This window comes from Macaca mulatta, chromosome 5 (genome assembly GCF_049350105.2).
Source record: "Macaca mulatta isolate MMU2019108-1 chromosome 5, T2T-MMU8v2.0, whole genome shotgun sequence".
In the NCBI taxonomy this organism is placed as follows: Eukaryota; Metazoa; Chordata; class Mammalia; order Primates; family Cercopithecidae; genus Macaca; species Macaca mulatta.
The window spans coordinates 67,862,038-67,877,242 of NC_133410.1; the positions used below are offsets into that span (position 1 = coordinate 67,862,038).

The 15,205-nt window shown below is 32.8% G+C and overlaps 1 protein-coding gene across 2 annotated transcripts in view; it reads left to right on the forward strand.

Annotated features, from left to right (window-relative positions):
- Nucleotides 1-15,205, forward strand: part of EPHA5 (EPH receptor A5) — a 353,853-nt gene that overhangs the window by 15,395 nt on the left and 323,253 nt on the right. For both annotated transcript variants that reach the window (XM_001109851.5, XM_028848550.2), the window contains exon 2: nt 12,234-12,298. In XM_001109851.5, coding sequence (XP_001109851.5) covers nt 12,234-12,298 — 65 coding nt within the window. The remainder of the gene's footprint in view (nt 1-12,233; nt 12,299-15,205) is intronic.

Genomic DNA, 15,205 nt, shown 5'->3' on the forward strand with positions numbered 1-15,205 from the left:
CATTTTCGTCTCCACCTAATGTTCTGATTTTATAGTTTTATGAAGAGTCAATGGATATTTGGTTTTAAAAAAAGTACTTTTGGTGATTTGAATGTGGGTGATAGAAATACCACACTTCAAAAAAACTGTATATTTACTTACATGTATATATCACATATGACTAATGCTTAGAAAATGCTAAGTAAATGGTTTCTATTGTTAATAAAAGAGAATATGAAAGTGTTCTAAGGCTAAAGGGGATATAGATGATATTCAGGTAACACTATGTAGATTAAGGAAATACAAGATGTTAGCGAATTGTAAAAACAAGTATCACTGTGCAAAAGAAAAATGAATTCTAAGTGTGATTTGATGCATATTCAATCATATAATCACTGATTTGAAAAAATTGATCCTCAAGGTATATGCTTTGATGTATGTATATATGTACGTACGTATGTATATATGTATATCTCGTTCATATATGTATATGTGTATATATGTATATATATGTATATATCAAAACATATACACATACATGCACACACATATATAAATGTATATATATTATATATAAATATACATTTAAATACATATATATCTGTAAGGGTAAATGTTTATATCGTTATATCCTATCTAATTTAGGATTTATAACAGAATATAACTATCTAAATTAGATATTATAATTTAGATAGATAACTATAATTTAGATAGGTATATATAAAAATATATTTGTATGTTTATATGTAAATATATATTAAAATAAATAAATAAAAACATATATATATTACATATGTATCTATAAATGCTAAATGTTAATTTATATAGTCATATCCTGAGAGTCTGATTTAAGAGATTCAGATGGATGACCTCACAGGTAATATAAATTCAAAGGAGTTTCTATTCTCAGGGCCAAGCTCTTAGAAGACCGAATGATAATCAAGATACTTCGTGTTTTATTTACTGATGTATCCCCAAGGCTTATTACAATTCTTGGCAGTTAAGTAGCTACTCAATAAATATTTGTTTAATGAATGAACCGTCATTGTAGGTATTATATTCTATATAACTTGAACAAAATTTAAGGCAGTAAATTGGATTTTTTCGTTCATTGTGTATATATTATCTGTAGAATTACATTAGGTTATAAATAGAATAAACTATCCAACAGTGGCTTACAATTTTTTTTTTTTTTCAAGAAAGAAGTTTGAGGGTAGACGTCTGGTGGCTTGGGTTCTGTGAAGACAGAAGTCTGTGTTTTTCTTGGCCTTACTCTCTTGCTCATTGTGTTATAGTTGCAAGAATGCTAATGCATCTGCCAGTATTACAACCAATTCAGAATAAGAAAAAGGGAAAGAGAAGCACCAATAGCCATGTCAGCAGCATTATTCCTTTAGTTTAAACAACAAAACTTTCCCAGAAATTGGCAAGCAGATTGCTGTCCATATCTCATTGCCAGACCTATGTAACAAGGCTACCAGATTCAAGGGAGGCTAAGATAATAGCAACATGGTTAACATTGTTTGCTAAGACTCCTCTGATCCATGGTCTGATATGAAGCATAACACTGATATTATGATAACTAAGGAAAGGAAAAGGATATGAGTAATTAATAGGCATAAAACAATGTCTGCCACAATATCACAGAAAAATGAAAGTACTTTTATTTTACATTATTTCCTTTATTTTGTATTTTCTTTGTAACCTTTGAGAAAGGACAAATGGCCAACTACTGCAGTCATTTTGTGACCAAAAATCGATTATAGGTACTAGGTCACCTAGACAAAAGTGATTAATACTACAACAATTTTATACACTGTTAAGATATATAAACCATTGTATTTTAACAGACTAATTTTAAAATATTTTCCTGCTATCATGAATGTTAGTAGTTATTTTGAGATGGATAATTAGTTCTGGGTAGGAAAATGTTTGTGATCAGCCATCTAAAATCATTTGGCAGAGTATTTGTACTTTGTTAGTATTTTTGTCTGTATTACTTTATATTTTGACTTTTTTAAATGATAAAACGTTAACCAAATATTTAAAAAATTTAGATAAAAATCATTATGTAGGGTTTGCATCAATATTAAATTTTGACTAAATTGCAAGACTGACATGCAATAATGACAAGTTGTCAGCAAAAATTTGGGTCACTTCTCATTTTATATTAGGACTACTGGGTCATCTAATTGTCTGCTTATTTTTGGTTCATGCCATCACTTTAAAATATAGTCTATGAGTTTGTGCGACTTTCTGTCTCCTGTAATCCTCATTTATCCTCCCCTGAAGTCTGGAAAGCTAATGATTATATAGGTTGTTTTGAAGTTTGGTATAATTTGCTTAATCATTAGAGGTAATTAAGGACTAAGGTAAGGATCCCTTCAAAACAAAGAATCAGCTTTGCTTACATTTTTAAATTCAATTTTAATATAGTAGTTTTTAGTGTACCTTTGTCTTTTTAGGACAAATTCATATCATATTTTGCCCCCATTAACATGCTTAAAGCAAAGTGAATAATAAAATAAAAAAATAAGAAAAGAGGGTTCATTATTACTTTATTGCTTTCTCATTTCCTTTCTGAAATCTTGTAACTTACTTTTGAAAATTTGATACTAAAATGTGATTTTTCCAGGAAAATCGAATGTCTATTCTGTTTAGATTGATATGCCTGAAGATTTTCATCTGATATATAATAAAATAGAGCATTATGATGATGCTGGCTTCTGTAACTACGATTTTCAGTCATTGATCTCATAAAATTCATTGATACGTAGGATTAAGTGGTTCAAAAGAGTGAACCTTTGTATTTCACAAGTCACACATTGGGCCGGGTATGATATATATACAAGAGAAAGAGCTTAGTTAGATATACTTGGATTTAGATTTCAGCTATGTGCTTATTAGTTCTGGGACCTTGGGCTCTTGCCCTATTAGTATTTTTCAACTTCCATTTCCTCATCTATAAAATGGGGAAAATAATATACTAAAAGATAATTGTTAGGATTAAGTGATATAATGTACATTAAGTACAGAAATATATAATTTTAGCTTCAGTCATTTCAGTCACTGATGTTACAGACATGAGGATTGAGGCCCTCAAAGTAAAATTATTTCCTCAAGTCACACAGTAGCAGAACCAGAACCATAGAACTAATGAGTATTCTCTATGCAATGAAGCATTCACAATGAACTGTGAATGTGCACATTTATGTCAAGTAGTGAGGACAATGTTTTGTTTTTGAAGGAAACAGCCTCATATTATCTATATACATAGTAGGGTGGAATTAAGCTGCTTTATGTGAAGTAGTCTGTGATGTAAAGATTTTCAGGCTTCATATATCATCTAATGTTGACTTTTCTTTTTAGAATAAAAACAATATGTAAGATTATACGTGTTTGGTTACCATACCTGACAAAGTAGCCACCAAAAACCATATGGTGTTGCTCTTTTCATGCAACATTGTTCTGTGAATATAGCAGACTGTTCGTTAGTCCTAATTTAGCTGTCAGTAGACTACTGTATTAGGTCTGCCTTAACACTTCATACAGACAACCAGTGGATACTCCCTCTGAATTCTTTTCTGCCATCTCCCTGGGTTTACACTTTTTTAGGCTATTAACAATTCAAAACACTTCGTATACATTTCAGATTGATTTTTCCTTCCATCATAGTAATATGCTTTATGGTATGATTATTCTACTGCTTAATTTTTGAAGAGCAATGTCTATAACTTCTTTGTGGTGATGAAAAATACTTTGGGGTAAAATAAAGAAAGATGAAAATATTTTGAAATAAAAAATTAAAGACATTATTTGCAGCAAATAAGCATAATATTAAGATTTAAAAGGACAATAAAAATCATCTCTTTTAGGAATCATTTCAAAGATAATGTGAAAAGTTAAGTGACTAGTTTTTAAAGGGCACTAGAATTCTATGAATGCAATTTTTGGAAGTATTAACATGATGGAAGGAGAATAGACACTGCAACGGAGACATAGGTTTGCCTTCAAGCTCTGCCACTTACAAGTTGTATCAGTTAATATGTCTTCCTCTTCAAATAACAGCAAATAACTTCCCCACTGGATTAAGCAACAAAATTGATTTTTCCCACATAAAAGCAATTCCTGAGAGAGGCAAGTTTCAAGTTTAGATGGATTAACAACTCTATGATATAATTTGGAACCAGATACTTCCCATCCCTTCACTCTGCCAAACTTAATCTGTAAGCTTTGCTCCCCTGCTGATTCTACTTATTTTCTCTAGATGACTGTATCAGTTCCAGGAAATACATCCATACCCAGCATTATCCGAGGCAGTCAGGAGTTTTCTTTACTAATATTTTCTACCAAAATTCCCTTCCTTTGCAGATCTCCTTCACAGACCATTGGAGAGAACTGAATCAATAGTGGGACCACATAATTGGAATTGAAATAAGTTCATTTTTGCTGAGATGGGCAAATAGAGAGACGAACAAGCTTGAATAAAACTGGAGAGGACTTAGGTTAAAATAATAAGAGAATATTACAAGATTGAAGTAAGAGAGGGGCATGATTATATTGGTGGTTTGCAAAGATCTTTCTGGAAGCAGTATTTTGAAGACATTGTTAAGGATCATACCTTTTTCTGCAGAGAAAGCAGTTAGGAGATTTTTCAAGTGAAAAATTATGGCAAGGATTTAACTGGACTGGACTGGCTATACTGTGGAATGAAACCGAGCAGGCGATTTAGAGGGTTATCATTGGCTGTGTTAGAATCAGTAGGATTTGGTCAGTGATTCAATGTGAGGCTAAAGGTGAGGAAAGGTTGACTCAGATATCTGGAGAGAACAACTAGTTTTTGTTGTTGTTGTTGTTTGTTTGTTTGTTTGTTTGAGACGGAGTCTCGCTCTGTCGCACAGGCTGAAGTGCAGTGGCGCAGTCTCGGCTCACTGCAAGCTCCGCCTCCCGGGTTGTTGCCATTCTCCTGTCTCAGCCTCCTGAGGAGCTCGGACTACAGGCGCCCGCCACCACGATCGGCTAATTTATTATTATTATTATTATTATTATTATTATTATTATTATTTAGTTTTAGTAGAGACGGGGTTTCACCGTGTTAACCAGGGTGGTCTCAATCTCCTGACCTGTTGATCCGTCCGCCTCGGCTTCCCAAAGTGCTGGGATTACAGGCGTGAGCCACTGCTCCTGGCCAGTACAACTAGTTATATGGCATTACACTCATTGAACTAGGGAACATGGGAACACAATTTTTATTTTTACTTCTGTATAGAGAAGATACTTTGTTCATTTAGGGACAGGCTGAATTTGGGGACGATTATATACCCTAAATGTGTTAAGAACCAGCAGTCAGTTTTACAAATTTATAGGAATTTTAGGAGAGAGAGATGGACAAAATAAGTGGATTTGTGTGATAATTAACATTTAGGTTGTAACTCAAGTTCATGAGCTCCTCTGGAAGAGTCCTTACATTGGGGCATATGCCAATATCTCCTTTAAAACCAACCATACGGCAAACAGAAAGTAAACATACATATAAGCCCTTCTCTATCCTTAATAGGCTGATTCAATATGCATGGACTGGCACCAAGACTTAGTTCTTTTAAAAATCTCCTTTTAAATTTTGATGTTAAGTTTTAATCAAGAATTATTGGTGTAGTGTGAGAAGTGAAGGAAATCTACAAAAATGAGGCATTGATAAAAATCGAAGTTTGAAGGGATGGTACAGTAAGAATAGCTTATAAAGGAAAGAGGAAGAAGTAGCTAGAGAGGTAGAAGAAAACCACAGAAATCTGTAGTCACTGAAGATGAAAAGTGAGATTGTTTATCTATCATGGTCATGACCAAATGCTGCCAAAAGATAAGGCAAATTAGGAGCTTAGAGCTACACAATTATCACTAGTGAATTTAGTAACAGAAATTTTGGTAGAATAATGGGGGTTGAAGTCAGATTGTAATGGATTAGGTAAGGAATGAGGAAGATGTGAGGAAATAATAGATAGGGGTGTTGATAATTCATTCAATAATCTGAGTTATGAAAAGGACAGAAATAGGACATTCACTGGATGGGAATGTGAGGTTTACTTTTGAATATATTTTAAAGAAAAATTTTAGAAAATGCTTTGTGGTTAATACACAAAAGGCCTAGTTACCTAAATATAGGTTTGTCAGGTAATGTTCATGGCTCATTTGAGGTCACGGTTTACTTAGAATGAAACCAGTCTCTGGTTGTGCAGTTTTTCTAAAGCTATGTTTAGCTGCCATGGTTCATGTACAAACAAGGTAGAATCATTCTTGATTAGAGTCTTTGGATGTCTAGGGAAATAGGTGGTTGCAATGCAGTGATCTAACGTTTAGGTCTTAACTGGGGGACTGACTTGGCTGCAGGAAACAACAAGCAGTGCTCATGGTCCGTTACTAAGGTCTCAGTTACTGCTTTATGTATAAATTACCTAGTAGAGCATCTGACATAGAGTAAGCATTCCACAAGTGATTTCCGCACATTTCTTCTTCTTTATTCTAAAAAAGATTGTGCGTATGGGTTGCTCAGAATTGTAAAATAAATACTCTTCCATTCATTGTCTGAAAATACAGGTGGTTGTGGCTTCCTGCCTTTGAGTCAAGGGATGCCAGAAATCTACATAACACTTCTAAACCTGTAACATAATTTTTCCCAAATTTACAAATCTAGTTTACCAATGGGAAACACATGTCCTCTTTCTCTGCACTCATTTTGTAAACTGTTCTTTGTTCCCTGCAGCAGTTGTCAAATTATACAATTTAGCTTGAAAGTGAGAAATCACATCTGTGCTGGATGGGACCATGGAGAGAAGCTGGACAGCTGTATATCTGGGGTTTGTTCTCACAGATTAGTTAAATGTGTATTGTAATTGAATCCAGTAGCTTTTCTGATATTGTTAAATGGAAGTCAATAAGCAAGCATCCATCAGAAGTCTCTAGTATGCAATGCCACTTTGATTCAATGCCTTTAGAGAGTGAAGGCCATCTCATCTGCTACTAATCCAAATTATTCTCTTTTCATACTGTAGCGGAGGTTTAACTGACATTATAACTGTATTTGTTAATGTGAAGGTAATGGCAAAAACAGAAACAATATAAGTAAGAATAAGCCTTCTAATTGTCTATCTTCATGTCATCAAGGATCACATATTCTCTTAAGGCTTTGCCCACTGATGGTGTATGGTGGGATCAAATGTCCTTGATCTATCTTTTGACTCTTCAAGGTCTGAAAACACTTTCATTCCAATGTGTCTGTTTCCTGGAGAATCTAATGCATTTTCCTGCTCATAGTGACTTAAGTTGGCAAGATGTTAAGGAGAAAGTAGTGGAGTCAAAGTGATATAGAACAAGTTAGAATATTTGAAAGTTATAATCATTGAAGAACATATTTGTATTATTAACCTAAGCTAAACTTTAATCGTTAGAATGTGTGAAGTTGAGGATTTAGGAATCTTCTTATGCATATTCCATTTTATTTATTTGCTCTTTGCTTTCCTTGAATCCTAACAAATATAATGAGTTAGCAATCTACTTTTTCTGAAAGTGAATTTTCTAAAAGCTTTTCTCTTTTCAAGAAAGCATTGAAATTGTTAATGTATAGAAATACAATTAAAGCGTACTAAAGACTATTTTGAATTAGTTTCTTTCATAATCTGTTATTTGGCTGGGCATTCAGTTAAGTGACTTTTCCTTATTAAAAAGTTCCTGTGTTAGTATTTTTCCCCCATACATTAATGTTAGGAATTTGCAATGTAGTACATATTCATTGACCCCTTTAAAGTTATTTCTCCTGAATAATCAGCCTTCTTAATTACTGATTAAAATACCAATACCTACCAATATGTCCATCTTAATCATAATTATACAATGGCTGAGGGAAAAATCATCTTGAAATCTGTCTCTCAGTTGAATGGTATGACTCTAGTTTAAAATACAAATAATAGAATGAAAACATTTTTCATGAAATTTCTGATATCTGATTAATATCTTCTAGAGTAACTGTGGCATCAAACATTTCCTCTAATTATATTCATTAGTGGGTTCTCCTGGACAAGTTTTAATTAAGTTGTACAATAAAGATCAATACTCGTGAATTCATTGCAATTTACAACAAGCATATATACTGTTCAGAACAATTTAATTACTGTAATTATAGCACAGAAGATATTTAGTGACTATGCTCTATTACTGCCAAGCCCTCTTTTTAATAAATTTGGTAATGAAATTGGGAAATTAACTTCTGAAAATTCACATTTATATAAACCCTATATCTAAACTTCTGTTTTTTATATAGCTATATTTTGATTTTTTATTTTACTAGTAGGGAAAATGGAGGCATTAATTACAGTAATGGCAAAGTGCCTTTTCATGCATATAGTCATGAATACTGAGAAATTATGAAAGTGTATATAATAACACATTTAATAATTATATTGGTTATGTGAAAAATAATTTAGTGGTGTTATATAGTCAGATATTCTATTTTTATTTTTATAAATAAGACTAAAATTATTTTATTACTCTAATTTTCTTAAGTAAAAATATTATTTTGGTTCAAACAGAAGGTCCCCAAATATGCTAACTTCTGTTAAATTTCTACTTTCTTTTTTTTTTTTTTTTTTTTTTTTTTGAGACAGAGTCATGCTCTGTCGCCCAGGCTGGAGTGCAGTGGCCGGATCTCAGCTCACTGCAAGCTCCGCCTCCCGGGTTCACGCCATTCTCCTGCCTCAGCCTCCCAAGTAGCTGGGACTACAGGCGCCCGCCACTTCGCCCGGCTAGTTTTTTGTATTTTTTTAGTAGAGACGGGTTTTCACCGTGTTAGCCAGGATGGTCTCGATCTCCTGACCTCGTGATCCGCCCGTCTCGGCCTCCCAAAGTGCTGGGATTACAGGCTTGAGCCACCGTGCCCGGCCTTAAATTTCTACTTTCACAATTATTTATCTGGTACATCGATAGATGAGCAGATCATTCTACTGATGTACCATATAAAGAATTGTGAAAATAGAAAATTTCTAGTGGCGTCAATAGGTATGTAATAGGGTTTCTCAACTTTAGTACTAGTGAAATTTTGACCAGATAATTCTTTCCTGGGGAGGCTGACGGTACATTGCAGGATGCTTCACCGCATACCTGACTTCTTCCCATTAAATGCCAGAAGCAAATATTCATCCACTAATGAACTCAGAAAATAGATAAATGCACCCAAATGTCTCCAGACATTATTATATCTCCATGTTGAGAACCACTGGTGTATGTTGATTAGCCTCACCCTCCTGATCTTCCCACTGACCACATTATTCATTCATAAGATAAACAGCTATTCCGCTTTTCTGAACTGAGACTAGATTCATAGACATCAGTCAAACATGGTGTTCTTATAAGAGAATTTTGTTCATACAATTTTTTGAAGACAGGAATTGAGTGTTCATAGAATATTGAGTAATAATGCCTAACTCAGACTTAGGAAAGGGAAGATCAGAATAGTGTCCTGAAGAAGGAATTCCTGAAATATGTTTTGAAGGATGAAGGAAACATTAGCAACTCAGAAGGTAAAAGAAAGATATGTATTTTAAAATTTACACAAAAATTTTAATTATTTTCTCTAAGAATCAAATCCCAATTTATCCTCCATTACATAAACAAAATTATAATAATATGCAAATGATTGCTAAAAATGCCTAATTTTACTCTCTTTTTCTCAATTTCCATTTTAGTAATGGAATGTGTAATTACCTTTTCAGGATTGTGAATTTTATGAAATCATTTGTTTCCAGACGGACATCAATTTTAGACAGTAGTGGGAAGATACATACATGTATTTCTTGTGGATTTCCTAGTCTATATACAAAGAAAATTATTTGACCACTTCACTGTAAGATTATAGAGATTCCTAATGTAGTTATTCTCATATATTCTGCAGTATATTCCAACACTGAGAACTCTTAATAAATTGTATTAACAGCCAAGTTAGTATTTTAAGGTAATTTGTTTACTTCAACACATACATATTTTCCAGAAAAAAAAAAAAGTAAAAATGGTAATTTAGTTTAAACCCAATTCAAGTGCAGCTAACTGAATCTTGAAAAGCTATCTGAAATTCTGTTGATAATAATGAATATTTCATATTAGTAACAGGTCTACAAGGAACGCTGTGTTTCTCACGGTAGGCTGGTTATGAATTCCTGGAATTCCTATGCACATCAGTTTGCCGCCAAAGGATTAAGTTCAATTTGATTGCCATCATGGTAGCACCCTTAGTTTGCTGATTTGCTCTACTTTATCTCATCTACAGATATGCTGCTGCTCAATATGAAAGGTGAATCAAATGAATCATTAAGATGAATAAACATAACAATTTAGGTTCTGAAACCCCTTGGTATTTAGTCATGTCTAGACACAGCCCTAGTGTCCCAGAAAAAACTAAAATGAGGGCAAGGACATTTAAGTTGAATGTAGCCTTATTCCCATGAAAACCAGAAAAGACAACAATAGAGCAAAAGGAAGAGTATGGATCTATCTGAAAAATTAGATGTAGTGAGGGGCAGGATTTGCAAGGTCAGTGGGTATTAGAGCAGTTTTTGTTTGTTTGATTTTTAAAGAATGTTTTTTCAATTAGGTCACCATTCTTTTAAGAAATTAATAATTCCACAAATTAATTATTATTCGTTAAAACCAGTATGATTTAAGTAGGTTAAAAGTGATATAAACATTATATTGTATGCATTTTTTAATAGTTGATGAGCTCAGAAAATAGATGAATAAAGTATATTTAGCAACAACATATATGTGTATGTATAGGTAATTTTTAGTATATTTGTTTTTCTACAGATTTTAAGCTATTGATTTATTTTAATGTTACTAATATTATCATATGCTTTCAATGTGGTTTATAAAATATGTATGTTCCCAAACGTGCTTTTGTCTCATTAATTTTTGCTACTGTGAAATAAATGATGCGTAATAATAGTTAAATGTACATAAATTTCTCTAAGATATAGAAAATTTCCTCAGTCATAATAATTTTATATTATCTTAAAAAGTATAAGAACACATCCCAGCGTATCAACTGTTATTTCTTTAATACTCCAGGCTTACACTTACACATAGAATCATCCTTTTAGAACTGGTGGCATTTCGAGATACTGGCTTTTGAATATAGCTTAAGGAAGCCTCGATACCTCTACATAGGGATAACTCAGGTGTTTCCCTTTCAGGTTCATATTCCAGGCTCATTCAAAGTTGTTCTGTTGCACAGCAGGCCAGGTAGAGCCATATGGGATAGGTATAATAGGTTGGAGAAATGATGATCTGTGATCCAGGGCTAAAGTATTTTGAGTAGACAGTACCCGATAAGCTACTTTGATTTCTCAGAGTCAGTATATAACACCATATGTATGATGTGTATGAGTGTGTATGTGTGTGCATGGGTGTGTATGTGTGTGTGTGTCTGTGTGTGTACATACTCATAAATGGCTTCCTTTTGTAATGATGGTACTCAAACTTCCATCCTGGAGTTTCTCAATATCGTAATATTCCCATATATAATGTATCCGACAGTTCTACATGAAACACTCTTTTTAGACTATGGTCATATCTAAGAAGAAAGTATCTCTGGGAATGCAATGGATTCTTAAGTATAGCAACTATCTCAAGAACTGCAACAATTTCCTTGTCTTGGTTAAGGGTGTGTAGATTTATTTCTTAATTAAACTTGCAATTTGGATTACAGATTTCTGTTAATATCACAAAAAATGTTACAAGCTTGGGAATAGTTTATTGCTGTTTAATGTAAATTATTTGTTAATTGCTTCATAACAGCTTCCCAGAAGAAAATAAAATACATTTAGCTACAATTTTATGGCTGCAGCTTAATCCCAAAACCTGGAGCTTTTTACAAGGCAGCATGAACCTTTCATTTTTGTGGGTTTACTTTTGTTCTTTTTTTTTTCTCACGAGTTTTTTTTTTTTAATTTATTATTGTTTTGCAAGAAAATAAAATAGGGTAATGATTTGCTTTCAGATGATTTTGCTGTGATTGTTCTTCAAATGTTTATTTAAAATCATTTGCTCTCTTGCATCAATATATTTTCTTTAAATTATACCCATTGTATTCATCATAATGAACACTTAATTTCAGTTACGTAAACAACATGCAATTTTAATAACACTATTAAGATAGAGATACAATATCCATGATAATATACATTTCACTGAGTTTTGTATTCTTTTCTTTTCAGTGAATTTATTGGATTCACGCACTGTCATGGGGGACCTGGGATGGATTGCTTTTCCAAAAAATGGGGTAAGTTTTATGAAAGTTTTTCTAAAACTTAAACTATGCGCATAAGCATCTTGATACTTGCAACACAGGAATGAATATGTACTGGATGTATATGTTGTTGAGATAGGAGGTGCTATGTGTGTGTTGGATGGGGTGGTGGGACTTCAAATAACTCTAACCAAAAAAAGGAACACTAGGGAAGGGCTTTCAGTGACTAAAGAGTAAATATACTATTTCCTCTCTGAGTATTGTTCCACAAAGAAATGTGAAGTTTCCTTCAGCATTTAGGAAAAGTTCACATGAAAACAACAAAGAAACTTTCAGAATTAGTTTATATTAAATATAAAAGTATTTGATTTGCTACTAATTTGCCATCATCCTGGCATATTGCATAGGAAATAAAATTTAACTGGTCTATGATCAGTGTGATTCAAAGCTGGGACCAATTTAATTTTGACTTCATTTACAGAATAAGGGAATAAAAATAGTATAAGAAATTCCTTTAAATTCCATTGAGATAAAAAAAATCCAAGAAACTATTATAATATCATGTACATATGCAACTGCAATTCATCTAGAAAATATCAAAGGTTTATTTTAGAGTAATCTAATATTATAACAAATTTTGTCATAATAACCTAAAGAGCCAAAATTTTCATTTTCAAATTAACGAGTAAACCAGGTGTGTGAATCAGTCCTTTACTAAGAAAGTTATTATGGAAATCGTACGTTGTATTAATTATTCTAATCCATAATAATTTGTATATTAACATCCTCATCTCAGTGGGCTTTTATGTTTTTCATCAATTTTGTATTTCTCTTTAGTTGTGAAAAGTTACAGATGTATTTAAAGCCATAATATTAAAAAGGAATGCTAGTAGATTTTTAAGATATTGGAACATAAAGGTAAGGCAAAATAACAAAAAACAAACAAAAACATTGCATAACGCAAGTAGAGCCAGGCTCAAGATAATAACGTGTATACTTTCAATGTGTTCCTCTTTTATCTTTCTTATACTCTTCCTTCTTCCCTTCCTTTTTTTTCCTGAACCACCACACACTCTTTCTTTCATCTGTCATGATTCCGTACAGATAAATGTCTGGCTAACGTCTGTTTATGAGAACCTATACAGATATTTTGTATTCTTCCTTTTTTTTCATGTACCAAAAATAATCTATTGAATAAATATTTTAATTTTTTTCTTTCTGAGAGTATGGTTGATGTGTTGTGTTGAAATTAGTTTTTTAGAATCCAGAGAGAATATATGAGATATTTTCTTTGAATTTAGTTTTGTGTTTTTCTCCTGTTTCCACTCAGAAGTTATTAAAATAGAGCTTTGAAAGAGCGTATCTGTGAGAGTATAAGTACGGTGTTGTAGTTGCTGTTGCAACTATACATTTGAGGAAATTTACTCAATTTTATATATGATTTCTATATGAAGCACAATTAATAGCTTTATAAAAACATAATCCTTCTGTGTTGGAAATTGGATCTTTTAAATTATTCTAACAACTTCATGCTGTCTTTTTTTTCTATTATTATTGTTCATATAGTGGTATATTTGTTCTGTTTTTTAAACAATGAGCATCCTTTTCAAAATTCTTGTTATTATGTTGAGTAATGTTTCCTTTGACATAGTGTACCAAATGTTAATATTGAAGACAGGGAAGTTAACTTAGAGGGGCTTAATGAATGTATATTTGTTTGAGTGTGAGATATGTATGTGGGATTCAGGCGTTATGTTTTGTGTTACATCACTCAAATGCAAAATGAAGGAAAAAATGTATTATATTTAAGGAAAATGAATGTTCATGGTATATACAATGATAGTAAAAATATATACACTTTTAAAATATTTTTAGTTAGCTGTGCCATTTGTGATTAGATAAGCAACATAATCATAGGTGAAATATAGATAATCAGAATGATGTCCATAAAAATTGTGGAATAATGACCACCAAATTATTTTTTCAATAATTGCCACAAGAAAACTGGAAAAAAAATGTTCGAGTCATTTTTATTGGAACTCTGGTATTCAGACATCATCTTGGAGCAATATGGGACACTTTTATTTAAGAAAAATGACTGAGTCTTTTAAAATAGCAAAGTTTGTGGCATTTTACTTGCTCCATGTCCTTCCTGCCTCTCTAGCTCTGAGGTAGTCTTGAAAAGCCAAAATTCAGCCATCATGGTGAAAACCAGTAGACTAGTAAGAACTGAAAGGGAGTAGGAGATTCTTCCCAGTCTCAATTTCAGAGAACTGTCTTTATTTGATATGTTTGAGAACTCCCTGGAAGACCGCATTGTAAGACACTCTTGATTTCACCTGACTTAGAGCTGTTGAAGTCCAAAAGCTTTTTCTCAGCTGGACATTTGTCAAAAAGACAGGCAATTGTCTGATTTTTCTTCTGTGTGAGGGGCTACCTAAAATTTGGGACAAACAATAGGCTTGTCAACCAGAAAACTTAGGGAAAGCTGGAAATTGAGATGTCCACACTGATTTTCAAATGCCTCAATGACTTATTTGGAATTTATAAGGCCATGCACATGTGTAGGGCTTTGTACATGCCCAGGGGCATATGTATGCTCAGGAAGGACCTGAGAAAGACCTAAGGTTTTACTTGCTCACAAGCAGGAAGAGAAGGTTAAGGTAGGTCTTTAATTGCTTAGCTGAATATTGAAGGAATGTCCCAACATGCACACACAGACCCTCCCCAAAGTTGAAACACTTACTGGTTTGAGATTAACAAAATATTCTGTCTAAGCAATACCTGTTATGTAAGCTAATAGAGCAATGACTTCAATGGCTACACATGGCCATTGAAAAATAGAGTATACAGAATTATTTCAGAAAAGTCATTAAAGAAACAAACATTAACACTCCCTGGAGAGTGAGGGAGAATCTAATTTTCAGAGTTGTCACATTA